The sequence below is a fragment of the Sceloporus occidentalis genome, unplaced genomic scaffold (assembly GCF_023333645.1).
Source record: "Sceloporus occidentalis isolate IW3139 unplaced genomic scaffold, rSceOcc1.0.p SCAF_3, whole genome shotgun sequence".
NCBI lineage: Eukaryota > Metazoa > Chordata > Lepidosauria > Squamata > Phrynosomatidae > Sceloporus > Sceloporus occidentalis.
Window position 1 is genome coordinate 1,468,750 of NW_028316983.1, and position 21,166 is coordinate 1,489,915.

At 43.9% G+C, this 21,166-nt stretch overlaps 1 protein-coding gene across 1 annotated transcript; it reads left to right on the plus strand.

Moving 5' to 3' along the window:
- The first annotated feature begins 2,504 nt into the window (after positions 1 to 2,504).
- LOC149315408 (protease inhibitor-like) lies at positions 2,505 to 6,157 on the plus strand. Its single transcript, XM_089513415.1, has 3 exons — positions 2,505 to 2,601; positions 3,636 to 3,803; positions 5,701 to 6,157. The coding sequence occupies exons 1-3, from the start codon at positions 2,562 to 2,564 to the stop codon at positions 5,718 to 5,720; spliced, it is 228 nt and encodes a 75-aa protein (XP_089369541.1). The 5' UTR covers positions 2,505 to 2,561; the 3' UTR covers positions 5,721 to 6,157.
- The last annotated feature ends 15,009 nt before the right edge of the window (positions 6,158 to 21,166 follow it).

Genomic DNA, 21,166 nt, shown 5'->3' on the forward strand with positions numbered 1-21,166 from the left:
CTTTTCTTCTCCTTCTTCTCCCTCCCCAGTGATCCCTGGATATTGCCCAAAGGAACGGAGGGGCCTCCACTTTGCCCGCCCCTGCTTGCCCACGTGTGCCACGGACTGGGACTGTGGATGGGGCAGCCGGATACCCAGGAAGAAGTGCTGCAGATACAGATGCCGGCAGACGTGCCGAGAGGCCGAGGAAGGTGGGACCCTCCAGAGACACAATGGTGCCCATGGGGAGAACGATGACTATCTTTATTTATGTCCCAACACGGTCAAGAAGTAAATATAAGCAATGTTATATTGCTAGTCTTATGTGTCTTCAAGTCGTTTCTGAGACTTATGGAGAGCCTAACATGAACCTATCATGGGGTTTTCTGGGCAATATTTGTTCATTTGCCTTTGCCTTCCTCTGAGGCTGAGAGAGTGTGACTTGGCCAAGGTCCCCCAATGGGTTTCCATGGCTGAGTGGGGATTCAAACTATGGTCCCCAGAATCCTAGTCCAGTGCTTCAAACCACTGCACTGCTTTGGGTCTTGAGAAGGTAGATAGAGATATATTATAAACAAATTATTATAAAATTATAAGAAGAAGAACAAATCTGCCTCCTGCCTTCGCCAGATTATTACATGAAGAGTCCTCCACCGCTTGGCTCTCAGGCTCAGTGCTATACAATTCGGAGATTTGTAGTTCTGTGAGATATTTAGCCTTCTCTGTCACAGAGCTCTGTTGCCACAACAAACTACAAATCCCAGGATTCCTTAGGATGAAGCCATGGCAGTTAAAGCAATGCGAAACTGCATTATTTATGCAGTGCAGATGCTTCCTAGGATCGGAAGAGCAGCTATGAAGGAACTAGACAACATCTTGAAGTGCAAAATTTTTTTTGCTGAATACTAAAGTTGGGATTGAGGACCTCCTCCATAGCCCTCAATATCCCTTTTTTTAACTGTCATGGCTCCATCCCATGGAGCATACGCTTTCGTAGACTTGGTCCACTTAGACATAGGCTACTGCCACGCTGCAGAACTAATGCAGTTTGACATTGCTTTAAGTGTCATGGCTCCATCTTGTGCAATCCTAGGATCTGTAGTTTGTTGTGACACTGGAGCTCTCTGACAGATAAAGCTAAGTATCTCACCCAAAATACAAATTCCAGATGTCCATAGCATGGGGCCATGGCTGCTAAAGCAGTGTCAAACTGCATTGTTTCTGCAGTGCAGCTGCAGCCCAAGAGGCAGAATTGGGCTCAGAACCACTGTGGTACCAGGCATGAAACAAACCCTTCCTCCTCCTTGTCTTCTCCCTTTCAGAGCACCCGGGTGTGTGCCCGCAAAGGCCAGTTGTGCAGACCTTTGCCCCTTGCAACGACAGCTGCAGCGACGACAGAGACTGTCCTCTCTCCCAGAAGTGCTGCTTCACCGGCTGCAGCTTAGGCTGCCTGGACTCAGGTACTGGCAGAGCATCCCTTCGCAGCACAGCTTCAACCCAGCGCCAACCCTGGAGGCTAACAATTTCGGGTCTAGAATCATGGGTCTGGAGTCTGGGTCTAATCTGCATCAATAGAAGTATGTATTTATTGGTGAAGTCAAAGGCTTTCATGGCCAGCATCCATAGTTTTTTGGGTTTTCAGGCTCTGTGGCCATGTTCTGGAAGAGTTTATTCCTGATGTTTCGCTGGCAACTTTAGAGAATGCTGGCATGGATTCAGAGAATGCTGGCTGGCGTGAGGGGTGTGTGTGTGTGTGTGTGTGTGTACCGTGTGACCCTGGGTTGGGAAGAATGATTTCCATACAGATCTGGATCATACGCAGATCTGGAACAAGGAGCTCACAATTATATATATACACCCACATTTCCAGGCAAGCATTCTCTGAAGATGCCAAAGCCACAGATGCTGGCGAAACGTCAGGAACAAACTTCTAGAACATGGCCACACTGCCTGAAAAACCCACCAAAAACCTATTTATTTATTTACTTATTTACTTAATTTCTGTGTCACCTTTCTCCCAGAAAGGGACCCAAGATAAAACATCTAAAAACAAAACTTCACAATAAAAATGTAAACAATTTAAATTCTCTATTTAAGAGATCATAACATTCACATTAAACATATCAAGTATACAGAGTTCATCTACTTCCTCTGATGCATGGAGGGAACTGAGCATAAGCTTTAGTAGAATCGGTCTCCTTCCTCAGATGCATGGACTGAACTGGTGCCCAGAAAGATCCTCTTGCATCTGAGGAAGCAGACCAAGTCTACGAAAGGTCATGCTACAATATTTTTCACACCGTTACTCTTGGAGGTTTTTAAGGAGATGCTCTTGCCCTGAGCTTCCTCTGCTTTCCCCGGAGGACTGGAGAGGCTGACCTCTTCCCAGCCGCAAGTGACCTGGCCACTCACGGGGGTCCCTTCTCCCTCCTTGACCAGTCCGCAGCCTCCAGTGCCAGCTGCCGCCGGAGAAGGGGCCGTGCCGAGGGAGGATCCGGCGCTACTTCTACAGCCCTTCGCACAAGAGGTGCCTGCGGTTCTTCTATGGCGGCTGCCGGGGAAACAGCAACAACTTCAAGTCCATGAAGGAATGTGAGAAGGTCTGCGGGGAAATCAGTCCAGGTAAGGAGCACCTTCCTTCTATTGGAGGCCTTTGAAAGAGAAAGAGGCAAATGCATCAAGTCCAGGCCTGGCAAGTCATTTCAAGTATGAATTAGAGACGCTTTTGTTTATGGAAGCCTTATCAGATTACATCCCGATATCTCTGACAGTTTGGATTAAGTCTCTATCACTTTGCCATCGTTTATCGTTTTAGATAAATTTGGATGAATTGTTCATTTTAAAAAATTTGTGCTTTGTGATTTTAGATTGTATGCCGCAGGCGGCAGCAAGAGTTACCTTGCTTTTGGTGATTATGCAAAGCACTGTGCCAAATTAATAGCATTAAATAAATACATAAATATGTATATATTTTCCTCTTTATTGTTTTAATAGTTTTAAAATATATCCAGACAATAAAAAAACATAAGACAACAACAGCGACAACAAAAATATCGGGAAAACAATCTTAGACGAACAGTTAAACTTAATGCATTCTACAGCTTTGGTTTTCTCTTACAACTATTCATTTATTTTATTGATAGACTTCCTGTATCTTCAGACACCCATAGCAATAATAATAATAATAATAATAATAATAATAATAAGGTATATCTACAGACACCAATAAGAATAAGAATAAGGTATATCCTGTATCTTCAGACACCAATAATAATAATAATAATAATAATAATAATAATAATAATAATACAGGTAAGGCTCCTGAAAACCAAGCAAGCTCAGAGATTTCCAGGATTAGTCCCACGAGGCAAAGATACAGGTAGAAAACATTACACTGGGATAATTAAAAACAACATCGACAACAAAAAAGAAAGCCCACATTTTTGGAGAGGATCTCAGAAACTGGCAAGGTGTTAAGTGTGTAGATTTTGATTGTGAGTGTGTAGATTTTTCACAAGAATCATTTTGAACAAACCGTTCTTACAACAAAAGCATTAAAATGTCTTCTGGCACCTTATAGATGAACCCTTTTATTCCTCCAGGGTCTTTTTCCCCCTTCCTTCCATCTCCTCACCGGTTTCTCTCTCTCCGCACAGAGATCTGCAAGCAGCCAAAGGAAACTGGCCAGTGCCTGCCTTACTCAGAGTTCTTCTACTACAACTCAACTACCGGTTCCTGCGACAAGTTTCTTCACTGCGGTTGCAAAAAGAACGACAACCGTTTTGTCACCCAACTGGAATGCCTGGTGGCCTGCGGAAACATAAGTAAGAGCTAAGAAAGTCTTTACTTTCAAGTACTGGCTTGCTTTGAGAAGGGAGAGTGCAAGGAGCAGAGTTACACAGCACTCTAGACAACTGCACTGTTGGCATCAAGTGCTCCTGGTTGCATGCCAGGTCATTTTGTGTCTGTGGGGGTTGTTACCCTAAAAAATTGGTCCCCAGGTTTTGGTCTTCCAGGTGTTTTGGACTTCAGCTTCCAGAATTCTTGATGGTTGGCCAAATTGGCTTGAGGTTTTGGGTGTCAAAGGCCTGGAGAATTAAATAGAATAGAACAGAATCATAGAGTTGGAAGAGACCGCAAGGGCCACACAGTCCACCCCCTTCTGCCATGCAGGAACTCTCAATCAAAGCATCCCCATTGACAGATGGCCATCCAGCCTCTGCTTAAAGACCTCCAAGGAAGGAGATCCACCAAAATCTCCAAGGAAGGAGTTTGTTCCAACGTCGAACAGCTTTTACTGTCAGGAAGTTCCTCCTAATATTTAGGTGGAACCTCTTTTCCTGGAGCTTGCATCCATTGCTCCGGGTCTTAGTCTCTGGAGCAGCAGAAAACAAGCTTGCTCCATCCTCAATGTGACGTTTGGGAACCATGGCCCTAAAAGTTGGGAGGCACTTGGGGGTCTCCACCAACAGCCTCAGCGTCCCTTTAGAAGTTGGCGAAATTATGAGCTCAAAAGAAGGCATTTGAGAGGAAGGTAACTCTGGGGATCTTCTCACCTGTGTATACCAGTATTAATAGTGGAGATGGTCCTGTTTCACTGAATAGGAAGGTTTTATTTAGAAATGTGATCAACGTCCGACAGACACTGACCATAGAACTGCACTGGAGGAGCTACAAAGGCTTAGTAGAATATTCTCTCTAGGAATCTCTAGGGCAACTATTAGTTAAAGTTGATCATAGAGTTGCACTGGCGGACCTAGATATTCCTAGAGAGAACATATTAATCAAATCCATGAATAATCAGATCCGCAAATATCAAAGCCGCAAATATGGAGGGACGAGTGTATTATTATTAAGATTTATTTATGAAGCGCTGTCGGTATACACAGCGCTGTACATACAATCAATTTAAATAAAATGAAATGAAATAATGACCTGCCAGTGGTGTACACTCTACAAAGAACAATGGAGATTAATACACATATTAAATTAGTTGTAAGAGTAGGAACCAAGAAAACATGATCAGATTGCACTTGTGGGCTGTGTAGTGAGACAGAGACCCTGGTCCATTGAACAGAGTCTTAATCGGAAACAATTGTATGTGGAAGGTGGCCATATGTGGGGTAGATGTTCACATCTTGTTTTGCGCCCTCGAAGGGCTACTTAGCATTCCCACATGATGTAACAAAGACTTTGATGGGTTTCCTGTGGAACTGACAAAAGAGCCAATATCAGTTGATAGTTTAAACTTTGGATTAATAAAGCAGTGATTGGATGTGAGACAACTTTGAGATAGTTGAACAGGAAAGGAGGGTAGGAACACGGCAAGGGTTAGGTAGGTGATGCGATCTTACTCGCCTTTGTGCAATGGGACTCCTTTTGTCTCCAGTGCAAGATGAGATGTGAAAAGCCTGGGGGAGGATGGAGTGATCAGCAAACCCATTCTGCATTTGTGGTTGTATTATCTAGGTCTTCCACATGTCCAAGTGCCAGTGCGCCTTTCCCATGTGAAATGTCTCAGTTTGCACAGCTCATTGTGACCTCTCCAAACTTGCTGACGCTAGACATCCAATATGGACCCCACATCCAGCTGAGGGGTGCTGGCTATGCTAACAGTGGCTGCATCTGCACTGCAGAAAAAATCCAGTTTGCAGTTCAGATAGGCCCAGTATATGGGTATGTTCTCTGACTGGGTTCTTTGCCCTTCTTTTCTTTCCACAGCAAAGTCCCACGATTACTGAGACACCCGCTAACACTGTTGTGAGACTGGAGAATCCTCCCACCCAACGCTATAACTCCTGGAGCGGACGGACACCAATGAAGCACCAAATCCCTTCTTGCTCTGTGGCCCCAAATTCCTTCAGACTTTGGGAGGGCTGCTGAGATGCTCTACTCCAGGAGTAGGCAACCCTTTTGAGCCGGGGGCCGGGTTGCTGTCCCTCAGACAACTGGGGGGCCGAAGCCAAAAAATAAATAATTAAATAATTTCTTTAAAATTAAATAAATAAATAAGCCGGGACAAATGTAGGACAAAATTTTCAAATGGAGGGCACTTTTTAAATAAAAAATGGAGGACATGCGAAAAAAATTGCCGATTTTATAAAAAATGTTAAGATAAATGCATGTTTCTGAGGCTTCTATAGACAATTGCCCCCCCATGCCCCTCACGCGAGATGCCAAAGGCCCCAGCGGCAATTGCCAGCAGGACCGGGCTGGGGCCAGTCCCAAGGCCTCGCCGGGCCGCATCCGGCCCTCGGGCCGCAGGTTGCCTATCCCTGCTCTACTCACTATGAAATAAAGATGTATGTTCACCAGCCCCTTCTTCCCCTGGTCCCTGAACCAAACATTTGCACACTTTGTCACAGGTTTCTCATAGAATCCTAGAGTTAGAAGAGACCCTAAGAGCCATCCAGTCCAACCCCCTTCTGCCATGCAGGAACTCTCAATCAAAACATTCCCATTGACAGATGGCCATCCAGCCTCTGTTTAAAGATCTCCAGAAGAAGGAGATTGAGGGCCTACAGTTACATTTGTGTAACGATTAGAATTGAATGGAACTGAGCTCACCTGAAGAATGTATGCACATTAAACAAGAGATTCGCACACACACATTTATTTATTTATTATATTTACTTCCAGGATTTATATCTCACCTTTCTCCCACATAAACTTTAGTTTTCTGGGCACTGCATGGCATACTTTTTGGTGCACAAAAGTGTGGCTACACATGTATAACAGCCAGGTCTGCGTGACAAGAGACGTGATGTTCTGTGACCACAAAAAGATCCTTATCAGCTGCACATACTATTCTAACACCGCTTGTGACGTTGTTGGTTGCACTGTTGTCAGATCAAAGCCACATACGAAACAATGAGGGGTTCTTTCAGAGTCTGGGCAAAATCAGGGTGGAAATTCCTGCAAGCCGAGACATTCTGGTCATCAGAGTTGGGGGAAAACAGTCCTCCTTATTTTTATTTCCCTGCATGGAAGTAGAAGCAGGTGTGTAACAGAGACCACAGTAAAGGATGCAAAACCCTGGAAGATATCACTTTCCAGGTTTTCCGCACATCTTTTTATACCCATGTTGAGTAAGATAACCTGCCCTTTGGCTAAACTAACCCACTTCCAACATTATTAAACCACAAAGTTGCAAATCTAGTCACCAACGCAATCCCACCTCAAAGCAAAAACATATTTGCTTGTATGTCTCACTGAACCAGGTGAAATACCAAATTAGGAGGAGAAGACCTGAGTAGATTAGAAAGCTGGGCCAAAGCTAACAAAATGATTTTCAGCATGGAGAAATGTAAACTACTGCACTTAGGTAGAAAAAATGAAATGCACAGATATAGGATTATGGGGGACACCTGGCTGAACAAGAGACTTTTCCATGTGAAAGGGATCTGGGAGTCCTAGTAGACCACAAGTTGAACATGAGTCAACAGTGTGATGCGACAGCTAACAAGGCCAATGCAATTTTAGCCTGCGTCAACAGAAGTATAGTGTCTAGATCAAGGGAAGTAATAGTGCCAATAGTGAGGCTTTGGTCAGGCCTCACCTGGAATAATCCTGTGTCCAGTTCTGGGCAGAACAATTCAAAAAGGATGTTCAGAAACTGGAGCCATGTGTCCAAAGGATGGTTGCCAAAATGGTGGAAGGCCTGGAAACCATAAGGCCCTATGAGGAGAAACTTAGGGCACTGGAGGTGTTTAGCCTGGAGAAGAGAAGGTTAAGAGGTGATATGATAGCCCTGTTTAAATATTTGAAGGGATGCCATACTGAGGAGGGAGCAAGCTTGTTTTCTGCTGCTCCCGAGAACAGGACCCAAAACAATGGATGCAAGCTCCAGGAAAAGAGATTCCAGCTCAACATTAGGAGGAACTGCCTGATAATAAGGGCTGTTTGACAGTGGAACACACTCCCTCAATTTAGAGTGATGGAGTCTCCTTTTCTGGAGGCTGTTTTTAAGCACAGGCTGGATGGCCATCTGTTAATGGGAATGCTTTGATTGAGAGTTCCTGCATGACAGAAGAAGGGGTTGGACTGGATGGCCCTTCTTGGGGTCTCTTCCAACTCTAGGATTCTATGATTCTAAGCTAAAAGTGCCGAAGAGTAGAAGAGAGATTCACTTGTAATCCAAGCCTTTTTGGAACTCATCTGGAATTGATTCTCTGATGGACCATTTTGTAGCCTTCAGCACACTTGAGCCTCCCTCCATGGCCAACTGTCACCGTCCAGCCTGGAGGGAGTGAGGGGCGAGAAGGGGCTAATGTTCCATTTTTATTTGATTCTATTTGTATTTGTGTCTTTATTGCTGTAACCCGCCCAGATTCCTTGTGATTGGGTGGGCTATGAATAAATAATTTTACTTTATTATTAAAGCACAGTCTCTCGAGATGCGGAAAGGCGAGCTGATCTCTGGAGAATTGGTGAATTTACTTTCTGAATGAAAAGCCAGCATGACACAGTGCTTTGAGGGCTGGACTATGGCTCTGGAGACCAGGGTTCAGTTCCCAACTCAGCCATGAAACCCACTGGGAGACCGTGGGCAAGGCACACTCTCTCAGCCTCGGGAGAAGGCACATGGCAAACCTCCTCTGGAGAAATCCTGCCAAGAAAACTCCATGAAAGGTTCACCTTGGGGTTGCCATAAATCAGAAATGAGTTGAAGGCACACAACAACAACTGTCTAAAAATGTGAGATCCTTCTCTCCTCTTGCATCAGATACAGATCTTAAACTTTGTTACAGCAAAAGTCACAAGGAAATATGGGGTGCTCTAAAGACTAATGATGAATGTTTTTACCAGTTTATCTTTAAGGATGATTCCAGTACTTTGGAACCGATCTACGGGATCAAATCAATTCCTCCTCTCTTACAAACCTGCCCTGTTGCATATGCAAGGGCATTAGAAGATCCCTGATGGATCATTTGAAACCCCAGAACCACCTGATTCAGTTTCAGGGCTTTTTCCAGCAAAGGTCACCATACAGACAGGCCAAAATAAAGCTGCTTTGGGTCTCTTTGGAGGTATGCTGTTTAAATGATGCATGTGTCCTAAGAGGCCAGAAGCCATGCCAAAGCCATGCTCCAGTCCTAAGGACTGGAATGCAGTTTTGGTGCAGCTTCTGGCCTCTTAGGACCATGCATCATTTAAGCAGCATTCCTCCAAAGTGACCCAAAGCAGCTTTATTTTGGCCTATTTGTACAGGCCCCTAGATGTTTCCAAGAAGCCACTTGCTGTTTTGTTTGTGCAGCAGAAGTACATCTGTGCTTTCGTAAGCTATTGTTTCTACTGTCAGAAGAATAGAGCTTGTGCCAGTATGAAGCGTATTCTTAAAAAGGAGGAGGCAAGGCAGCGTTTGCACCGAAAGGTTTTGGCAGTCAGAGTTATGACTTTTTCGTTGGAGGAAAGAGCTACTGATGGCGGTTAATTTGCTCAGAAGTAATCTTTCCATTTTTGACAGATGTCACTGAGTTTTCTTACATGCCTTCAATATAGATTGATATAGATTGGTAGCATCATCATTACTGCCTACATGATCCACTTTAGTGACCTAAGACAGGGCACATAATAGAGAATGGGGAGAGAAAGATTGGTTACAATAGCAAACATTGACATAAAAATGCCCCAAATCAAACTAAACAACATTTCTGCTCAGACTTTGTCCAGCTTGTTCTGTCCTCCTTTGAAATTTTGTTACATTTTCACACTTTATCCTCCAAGTGATGAGAAATATCCTGGATTTTGGGTTCCTTGGAATGAAGCACTGGAGACATTTTTGTGTTCAAACCATTGGTGTCCAGAGACAAATCTTGTGAGTCCCCCCAGCAAAGGGCCAAAGTTTATCTATTATATTTAACTGAAGTCATTCTGGGCTCATTCTCTGTTCAATCTGAAGAATGTCGGATATCTCTTCACGAATTGTTTTCCAGTGTTTCCTTGCTTTGGGGCAATTCCACCACATACAGAAGAGCGTTTCGTTTGGGTGTTCACATTTCCAGCAGTTCTTCTTGTTTGTTGTTATAGATCTCTGCTCATTTCAATGGCCTCATATGCCAGCTATAAAAGAGCTTGTAGTAGTTTTCTTTAAGATAACCACTTAATAACTTTTGCTGTCTTGATCACACTTTGATGCTGCTTTTGGCCAGATGCATCCAGCATTTCATCTGGGAAATGTTGGAAGGTATATCCATCTCCCCATGTCTACCTGAGGGATGGAGTGGGGTGTCTCATGACTTCTTGTGGGTCTCAGGTGCACTCCTGCCACATAGCCAAGCCACCTCCAATACATGATGTGAATCCATAGCCAGTGGGGCTGAGGTAGGGCTGGCCGGTTGCCCAGCATCTCTCCTCCCTTTCCCTCTTTCTGATGCCAGGTATAAAACAAACAGACTCTGACAACAGCTGCGTGCCAAAGGACCAAGGAGGAGATGAGGAAGGGAAGCATCCTTCTCCTGATGGGCCTCATGGTTTTCTGGGCCAGAAGACCCCCGGCATCTGCTCAGAGGAGGGGAGGTAAGTCCAAAACAAGAGATTTGGGTGTTTCCCCATGGACTGTTTCTGACGGGAAGGGATTGCCTATTTTTGGTGAGTTTTTCGGGCTCTGTGGCCATGTTCTAGAAGAGTTTATTCCTGACATTTCACCAGCATCTGTGGATGGCATCTTCAGCGAATGCTGGCATGGAAGAGACTGGGACACACACACACACACACACACACACACACACACACACTGTGTGACCCTGGGTAGGGAGGAGTGATTTCCATGTTAAACAGGGCAACACACAGATTAACATGGAAATCACTCTTCCCAACCCAGGGTCACACACTAAATATATACCCCACTGTCTTCCATGTCAGCGTTCTCTGAGGATGCCAGCCACAGATGCTGATGAAATGTCAGGAATAAACTCTTCTAGAAGCATTATCCCTTGTCTGCTGGGAAAACCCCTGATCCTGGGTGGTTTTAATTTGCATTTGCTGAGTCCTCATTTTGCTATTCTTCAGGACTGGGAGCCAAACTTTGTCCACTTTAAGAGTTCCTTCTTTTCTGTTGAAGTTCTCCAGGTGTTTGTGTATTTCCATGGCTTCCTTGTGCATCCTGACCTGAGAGTTGTTGGGACGGTCCAGAATTTCACTGTTTTCAAACAGCATTTTATGCCAGGATGGTTTATAATGTGTTCTTCTGTTGCTGACTTTTTTGGCTGACTCAGTCTGCAGTGTCTCTTGTGTTCCTTGATTCATGTTTGGATGCTGCATTTGAGGGTCTCTATGTAGCCTTGTCCACAGCTGCACCGCATGCGGTCAACTCCTCCTGCGGCTGCGAAAGGGTCCCTCCTGTCCTTTGTTGAGCGTAGCATTTGCTGGATTTTCTTGGTCAGTTTATAAACCATTTGGAGGTTATGTTTCCTCACCAGTTTCCCTATTCTGTCTGTGGCTCCTTTGATGTATGGTAAAAATACCTTCCCTTTGGGCAGTTGCTTGTCTTCCTTCCTCTGGGTTTTTCTGGATCTGGCAGACCTTCTGATGTCTGATCTGGAGTAATCATAATCCTGTAGAGCCCAGCCTTGGTGATTCCATTCATCTTCCAAGAAGTGCTTTGATGTTGTTTTCCTTAATGGTAGAAGGGAATTGGATTGGATGGCTCTTGGGGTCTCTTCCAGTCCTAGGAGTCTATGATAATAAGAGCAATTGGTCAATGGAACTGTTTGCCTAGAGAGAGGATGGTGTTTCTTTCTTTGGATGTTGTCTAAAAGCATCTGGACAGTTACCTGCTTCTGGGGATGCTCTTCTTGGAGAACCTGCATTGAATAGGAGTTGGTGGTCCGGGTGACCTCTGAAGGTCCCTTCCAGCTTTAGGATTCTGTGACCCTATGAGCTCATGCTTTTCAGTGGCAGCTCCCAGCTCCTGAAATCCCTTCCTAGGTTGCATCCACATGGGAGCGATAACCCAGTTTGGCACCGCTTTTCAGCATCCTGGCTCAAGGCTATTGGATTTCAGGGAGTGGGAGTTTGTTATAGGTCCAGAGCAGAGCAGAGCTTTGAGATGATATTTTAGTATGGGGGGAAAGCTTGGAACAGTTATTGAGAATGGTGGCATGAAAGCCTTGTTAGAATTTGAGATCCAAACTGATCAACAAGTAGAATTTAATATGCCAGACAGACTGAGGTTAGGAAAAAAGAAACCTTGGATTATAGATGAGGCCATCATAGGAGAAAGCAGAATTGGAAATAGCGAGGGAAAAGATCATGAAAGATCAGTTCCAACAAGCTGAGATCCATCCCATCTGGGAAAATCAAACATTCTCTGTTTGGGGGAAGACCGTAACAGGACGAAGGTTGCGGGTAAAAAGTCAAAGCTGAAAAGAACAGATTGTGATTTCAGTTTGTGTTGATTGTGATATTATCTTGTCCTTTCCTGCTTATGCAAATATAGTCCTTGCATAACTAGAGAGCAACATGAAAACAATATGTGAACAAGAACTTTGTCAGATATGTCAAAAGAAAATGTAAAAGGTCAGAATGTACGTCTGCGCTCACATGCTGTGTAAAGTTGGACCAGGAAATTGTGTAAAGTAATGGGCTGGGGCTAAGTGAATAACCCATTACAGAACAGGATGTCTAGGCTGAATGTTGAGGCCGAATGCTGTGTACCAATGATGTATAAAAGGCATGTTTCCTGGGCAATCGTGGCCCAGGCTTTGGAAAAGATCCCCTGCGACATAAAGTCTGTACTTTCCATCTTCTTTGGGTCTCGTCTCTGATGTCCTCCAGGATCTGCTACAATGGCCCTGATGGCACCACCCACAAGACTAGAGGGACGTTCACATGCTCACCTTCCAATGTGATCTAGGCCATACTATCTTGGCAATGCCCTCCTGCGCTCTCCATTGGGCAAACAGGCTGGTCCCTGCACCAGAGGATAAATGGGTACAAACTGGACATTGAGAATGGAAATACACAAAAGCCTGTTGCAGACCATGTCAGTCTTTCTGGGCATTTCATCTCAGACCTCAGAAATAGTGGTCCTTGAAGAATCATAGAATCATAGAAAAGAACTACAAAGGGAGGTTGGAAAGAGAAACAGCAGAATTAGAAGCTATCTATAGACTCCAGTCCATCAACAATGGATTGAACGGAGATCATGGTTTCCTGGCACACTATACACATTTCAGAGCTATCTAACCCCTATCTTTGTGAGGGCTCCTTTGGCCTCTTCATCATATCTCCTCTCTCGTTCTCACATTACATTCCTAAACTCATTTACATGGTTATCTATTCACCTTGGTGTTAGGCAACATCCTTGCCTTGTCCGCCGATGACCATTGGGAAAACTGAACTTGTCGCCTCATTTCCACACCCACAAAGTTTTGCGTTCCTATGGGCATTCTTATACACAGTCTGACCCTGGGCTTTCCATTGCACCAAATGCATCTGAGGAAGGAGGCTCAAGTCTGTGAAAGTTCACTCTACCAACTGTTCCCTTTCAGTTAAGCCTCAAAACTGCTCCCAGATCCTTCTGCATACTGATTTTCCAAGAACAATTGAAAGAAAGACATTGGTAGCAAGTAGACTTGAGCCTACGTCTTCAGATGCATATTTTGGAGATGCATGCCTCCAAAACAAAAATGCATCTGGAGAAGTAGGGTGAAGTCTACAAAAGCTCATGCTCCCAACTTCTCTCTTTCTGTTACCTCAAAGGTGCTGCAAGATCCCTTTGCATACTGTTTTCTCAGACACACACGGCTATGTCTTTGGATTCAACCACTTGTTAGACTTGAAAGTACAGCTTGAGTCTCCTTTATTTGGAGTTCTGAAATCTGAAATATTCGAAAAACCAAGCTTCTTTTCATGGGCGGCTGAGAGAGTGTCACCTTTGCTCTCTGGGGGTTCAATGGCAATTGCTTCACACACGCTATTATTAAAAAACGCCCAGGAGGCATTTTTCAGCCGATGGGAAAATAACAAAGATTGGTTAAGATACAGAGATTTATTAAAAATAAATGAAAAGGGCGAAATAGACATAAAAACTAAAGAGGAATTGGAGGAGGAAGGAAAAAGAATACAATGGTTTGGATACTTACAAATAAAATCCAGATTCAAACAGGATGCAATGAAGGGAGGATTTGAGATAAAAGAAACTCAAGTGGATAAAATAATTTGGGGAAAGGATAAAGGCAAAATTGCTAAGTTATATAAAGTTCTTATGGCATATGAACTGGAAAATGAAACTGTTACTGATAGGATGACCAAATGGGCAGAAGAGATATTGATGGGAAACTGGGCGAATTCCTGGGAAAGAACAGCTAAATTTACATTGGCACAAGACTTAAAAGAAAACTATCTGAAAGTATTGAACAGATGCTACTTTACCCCAATCAAGATTGCCAAAATGTATAATCTGAGCAAAGATAAAGGTTGGAAATGTCAAAACGAAAAAGGATCATGCTATCATATGTGGTGGAGTTGCCCAAAAATTAAATGCTTTGGGGGGAAAATCCACCAAACTATACAAATAATGTTCAACATAAAATACCCGATGATACCGGAAATTTACTTATGAAATATGACTTGTTTTTGGGAAAGGACATAGGAAAAAAGTATTGGAGAATTATGTGATAACAGCTGCCAGGATTTTATTGGCAAAAAATTGGAAAAGTAAGATGATATCTAGAGGAATGGTTACAAAAAACATTGGATTTAAAAGATACGGATAGATTGACTATGATATTAAAAAATAAAAATGAAGAGGTTGATAATTGGAAGATAACAGACGACTTTCTGAAGAAATATTGGAATTTAAACAATTGAATAATGATGTAATAACAACATAGTAATAGTGGGAATGTTAGGTATGAAGAGTAATAACATAAATGAAGAAGACAGATTTCGGTAGATTATATAAAGGAGTGAGCAGTACGCAAGGATGTCTTTCTTCTTTGTTATATATTGCATTGCATTGGAATTGCTTGGAACGTCAGAAAACAAGATGTAAATAGGTATGTTGGAACCTCATTGTCTCTACAAATGTAGGAATGTTGTTGTCTTTTAAGTAATAAATTTATTTTAAAAAAATGTTGTATAAAATTATATTCAGGCGAAGTGATTTTAAGGTCTCTAAGCAACAAATGAATTTTGTGTTTCGTCTTGGATCCTGTTTTCAAGCTATCTCATGAGGAGGTAAACTCACATCTAGGAAAACTCATGCTACTATCTTCTTTCTTTCACTTAGTCTTAAAAGTGCTACAAAACCCCTATGCAGACTCATTCCCAGACTGACATGGCCAGACAGACAGCCTCCCAGATCCACGGATTTTGTTATCCACAGACTGAAAATATTCCAAATAATAATATAAATTCCAAAAGGCAAGCCTTGATTTTGCCATTTTGTACAAGGGACAGCATTTCACTATGCCATGGTATTTAATGGGACTTGAGCATGGATTCTGGCATCTGTGGGGGTCCTGGAGCAAAATCCGAGCAGATATCAAGGGTCCACTATATCTTTGAATTCTGCAAATATATGTATTCCAAAATCCAATATTGCAAACACTTCTGGTCCCAAGCGTTTCCGATAAGGGAGACTCAGTCTGGAGTAGTAATCATTGTAATTATAATTATTATTCCCTGTCAAAATGGCCTCCCCAGATGGCTTCAACTTAGCAAAAGGGAAGCCAACTGGGGATCCTATTTTGATGGCAGAAGCATAGCTTGCCATGGTTGAGTTGCTGCATGCATGAAGTATCAGTCTGCGCACTCTCTGCTTTCCCTGCAGGTTCATCATCATCATCATCATCATCATCCGAGGAGCGTGTGTCCAGACCGACTGGTATGTCCTCTTGCTTTCTCCTCTGGGTCTGTGGACTGGCTCAGGACAGCCCTTTCCTCCCATTGTGTTTGCCCTACATGAGAGATATAGGACAAAATGTGGCACGTTCAATTGCATTTTAATGGTCCATCTGGAAACCAGGATTCGATCCCCAGTTCAGCAGTGCAACCCACTGGGAGATCTTGGTCAAGTCACACTCTCTCAGCCTCAGAGGAAGACAATGGCAAAGCCTCTGCTGAACAAAGCCTGCCAAGGAAACCCCATGATAGGGTTGACTTAGGGTCCCCATAAGAGGGAAACGACTTGAAGGCACCCAACAACAGCGGCAACAATTGTGACTCTTAATAGGGGAGACTCAATGGGATCCCTCTTTGCCAAAAATAGTGGGATGGTGTTACTGGTTGGTTTGGTTTTGCCAGAAAAATACTTGCATTTTCATGCAAAAAAATAAATGCCCTAAAAGATTGCCTGAAATGTAACGGACATCTGTACTTCTTGACAAGGTTTTCTGAGGGACCATTCAGACTACCTTTTGTACTGAGTTGTAACCCAGATTAAAAGTGGGAAATTCCTATTGGCACCAGTTTAAACACACCAGAATTAGGGGTTTACACACCCGAATGAGGGCAAATCCCCCTTGGAGCGGTTTTTCCAAAAGTGGATGTCTTTTAGGAAAACCCGTTTCTTCCCTGCTGCTGGTAAATGTGAACTTGGCCCCAGTCATGATCGGGTCAAGTCCAGCGGAGGGATTTAGGGCAGCGGGAGGGCGGAGGGCGAACATGCCTCCCCTTCATTGGGGTGAAGGAGGAGGAGGAAGGAGCCAAAGGAAGAGTGCTATGAAGGGCAGAATCGGGGCCGAGGAGGAGGAAGGAGCCGGAGGAAGGGTCAAGTCCAGGGGAGGGATTTAGGGCAGCAGGAGGTCAGAGGGCGAACATGCCTCCCCTTCATTGGTCTGAAGGAGAAGGAGGAGGAGGAGGAAGGAGCCAAAGGAAGAGTGCTATGAAGGGCAGAATCGGGGCCGAGGAGGAGGAAGGAGCCGGAGGAAGGGTCAAGTCCAGCGGAGGGATTTAGGGCAGCGGGAGGGCAGAAGGCAGAACATGCCTCCCTCTCGCAGGCAGCTTCTTCTCTCTCTCTCTTTTGTAATGTTGTTTTTGACAGTATGCGCATGCTTGTTCTCCAGGTTTGCTACGTATTGATAGAACGTGTGTCTGCTTGTGCCACATTTCCCTTTCCTTTGCCTTCTGCCGGAACGACAACTCACTTTGCAAGAGGCTTTTTTAAAAATTGTTGTTTTGTGTGTAATATGCGAATGCTACAATGCGAATGTTACAAAGGTTTCCCTTTCCATTTGGCAATTGATACATGTGTGAACGCTTGTGATACAAGTGTGTGTGTGTGTGTAAGGAGAGGTGGCATTCTAGGGGGCAATCGGAGGAAAAGCAAAGAAAGAGGATGCAGAGATGGCATTCTGAGGTGGCCTCCCCTGCAAGTGACATTTGTTGTTGTTGTTGTTGTTATTATTATTATTGTGACAGATTATGCAAATGCTTTGGGCTGGAAGGGAAGGGAAGATGCTGGTGTCCGGCGGGGGGGGGGGGGGGGCGGGGAGGCAAGGGCTTCGGAGGTGGCATTGGGCTTGAAGGGAAGGGAAGAGGTTCCAAAGAGGAGGAAATGCTGGGCTGGAAGCAAAGGGAAAGCTAGAGGCTGGAAGGCTGTGGAAACCCACGACTTTGGGGGAGTCACACTCTCTCAGCCTCAGGGGAAAGGCAATGGCAAATCTCCTCGGAACCAATTTTGCCAAGAAAACCCAAGATGGGGTCATTTTAGGGTTGCCATAATCTGCAATGACCCAAATACACACAATACACACACAGCTGGAGGTTTTTAAGTTTGACAAGTTGACAGAATATGCGCAGACTGGCGCCTGTTTTTTTTAAAAGGAGGGGGGAAGGACCCATTCGCTTGGCCAATGGCTCTAGGATACGTCACCTTTGAGGAAAGTGGGAGTGGATTTGACTGACAACAAAGGAGGCTCCATTTTAAAGCGGTACTGCAAATGTGAACTTCCGAGGGGCCAATTGCCCCGATCGAGGCAAAGGGTAGTCAGAACTTCTACCTGGGAAGATTCGGTATGGGGCAACCAGATCTGCCCAGTTCTATGCAGAGTGAGAACAGGGCCTGAGAAACCCTTCTTTTTTCCATCTGGAAGACAAATGTAAATGATTGCTCTTTCTATCTCCAAATTGCATGGACCCTTCTCCAGGGGCCATAGGTCCTTCAAATCATGTGATAGATTATCTAGTTTATTACAACAGATTATTTCCCAGTTGCCCAATTGCTCAAGTCAAGGAAGGGATTAAGAAATCGCTATATACAGTATGGTCCAAAACACACTGCAGAAATAATCCAGTTTGAGACCACTTTAAATGCCTTGGCTCAGTGCTAGGGAATCCTGGGGATTTTAATTTATTGTGGCACAAGGTTCTCTGACTAAATGTCCCACAAAACTACAATTCCCAGAATTCCCTACTATTGAGCCAGGGCAGTTAAAGCGGTCTCAAACGGGATTATTTCTGTGGTGTGTTTTGGACCATAGTAACCTATAAAAGAATGAGAGTCAGGATGGAGTTGTGGTTTGAGTGCTGAACTAAGACTCTGGGAGACCTGGGTTCAAATCCCCACTCAGCCATGGAGACCCACCGGGTGACCTTAAGCAAGTACCACTCTCTCAGCCTCAGAGGAACCCAAGAAAAACCATATATTTAGAAAGCCAGTGTGGTGCAATAGTCAGAGTTTTGCACGAGGACTTTGAGAGACCAAGATTCGAATCTCCACTCTGCCATGGAAAGCTATTGGCTGACTTTGGGCAATCCACACTCTCTCAGCCTCAGAGGAAGGGCTTGGCACATCCACTCTGAACAAATCTGGCCAAGAAAGTCTTTTGATGGGTTAGTCTTTGGGTCGCCATTAAGCCAGAAATGACTTGGAGACACAACAACAATAGAAAAAAGAAACCACTTCAGATTAAAAACAAAAGGCAGGCAGAGAGCCCTCCTTGGAAGGAAGCTAGCAGAGCTTCCAGCGGAATGGCTGGGTTTTCTTTTCTGCACCGTCTGTCTCTCCCAATTCAACCCTTTATGCACATTGCCACCCGGTATTTTAACGTGTCTATCTTCCCCGTCCCAAATCCTGTCATCATTCCCTCCCCATCTCATTTTTGTGCAAGATGCCTGCACATGCCTCAAAGAGCCTGGCTCCTGCACAATGAACATGAACAAACTGAATATGAGTCAAGAGTGTGATGCAGCAGCTAAAAAGGCCAATGCAATTTTAGGCTGTGGCAAATGAAAATATCGTCTCTCTAGATCGAGGGAAGCAATAGTCCCACTCTGTTCTGCTCTGGTCAGGCCCCACCTGGAATATTGTGTCCAGTTCTGGGCACCACAATTCAAAAAGGATGTGGAGAAACTGGAGCCATGTGTCTGAAGGAGGGCCACCAAAATGGTGGATTTGAGTAATTGAGGCTCTCATTCCAGAACCAGAGCAGCCAGACAGATGTTCCAATATTGTACGGAGGTAGGCAGCTGTCTATGGATTCTTCAAAATATGTTGTTGTTGTTGTTTTCTTATATCCCACCTTTCTCCCAATACAGGGACTCAAGGCAATGAGAAAATGAAACCTGAATGTATTGATTAAAATATATATGGAACTAAAGCAGGTCTGCAAGGTGGTCAACCGACGGGTTGACAGGGCACTGTTCTATTGTTTTAATGTATTTTAAGCATTTTAATATTTTAAATTGGATTTTAGTATTAAATTTGTTTAAATTATTTTCTTTTTTTAAATTTTTTTTAAAATTATTGTAGTAATTTAATTCTAATATACTGTTTTTCGTATCTTTTCAACTGTATTGTGTTTTTCAATCATAGAATCATAGAATCATAGAGTTGGAAGAGACCGCAAGGGCCCTTATCCAGTCCAACCCCATTCTGCCATGCAGGAAATCCAAATCAAAGCATCCCCGAAGGATGGCCATCCAGCCTCTGTTTAAAGACCTCCAAGGAAGGAGACTCCACTACTCTCCGAGGAAGGAGTTTGTTCCTCTGTCGAACAGCCCTTACTGTCAGGAAGTTCCTCCTAATGTTGAGCTGGAATCTCTTTTCCTGTAGCTTGCATCCATTGCTCTGGGTCCTGTTCTCTGGAGCAGCAGAAAACAAGCTTGCTCCCTCCTCAATATGACATCCTTTCAAATATTTAAACAGGGCTATCATATCACCTCTTAACCTTCTTTTCTCCAGTCTAAACATCCCCAGCTCCCTGAGTCGTTCTTCATAGGGCTTCATGGTTTCCAGACCTTTCATCATTTTAGTTGACCTCCTTTGGAGCCCTGTGTCTAAAGGAGGTCAACTAAAATGATGAAAGGTTTCTTAACATCCTTTTTGAATTGTGGTGCCCAGAACTGGACACAATATTATTCCAGGTGGGACCTGACCAGAGCAGAATACAGTGGCACTATTACTTCTCTTGATCTAGACACTATACTTCTATTGATGCAGCCTAAAATAGCATTGGCCTTTTTAGCTGCCGCATCACACTGTTCACTCATGTTCAACTTGTGGTCTACTTGGACTCCTAGATCCCTTTCACACGTAGTTTCATTCAGCCAGGTGTCACCCATCCTATATCTGTGCATTTTATTTTTCTGCCCTAAGTGCAATACCTTACATTTCTCTGTGTTGAATTTCATTTTGTTAGCTTTGGCCCAGCTTTCTAGTCTGTTCAGGTCATTTTGAATCTTGATCCTGTCCTCTGGAGTATTAGCTATTCCTCCTAATTTGGTGTCATCTGCAAATTTGATAAGTATTCCCCCAATTTTTTCCTCCAAGTCATTGATAAAGATGTTGAACAGTTATAAGCCATCCTGAGACCCAGCCTTGGGAGAAGGGCAGGATGATGATGATGATAATAATAATAATAACAATAATAATAATAATAATCCCTCATGAAAGTCAACCATGCAGCTTAATCCTTGCAGCAATCATCAAGAACGCTTCCCTTTTAGTTTAGAGCATCTATTCATATTGGTATTCCATAGTGAGAAATGCTGCCCTCTGCTGCCAAGCAGACGTCTCTGCAGTGCAAGTCTTCAAAAGCTTATGCTACAACTTCTTTCTCAAAGGCAGCATCCACACTGCAGAAATAATCCAGTTTGAGACTGCTTAACCACCCTGAATCAATGATAGGGGATTCTGGGAACTGCAGTTTTGTCAGACATATAACCTACTCTGACAGATAGAGCTCTGGTGCCACAATAAACTACAGTGGACCCTTGTTATACACTGGGGTTTGGTTGC

Coding starts and splice junctions, on each gene's coding strand:
- LOC149315408 (XM_089513415.1), top strand. CDS start 2,562: ATGAAGGAATGTGAGAAGGTCTGCGGGGAAATCAGTCCAG. Junction 2,602..3,635: donor CTGCGGGGAAATCAGTCCAG/GTAAGGAGCACC, acceptor CTCTCCGCACAG/AGATCTGCAAGCAGCCAAAG. Junction 3,804..5,700: donor GGTGGCCTGCGGAAACATAA/GTAAGAGCTAAG, acceptor TTCTTTCCACAG/CAAAGTCCCACGATTACTGA.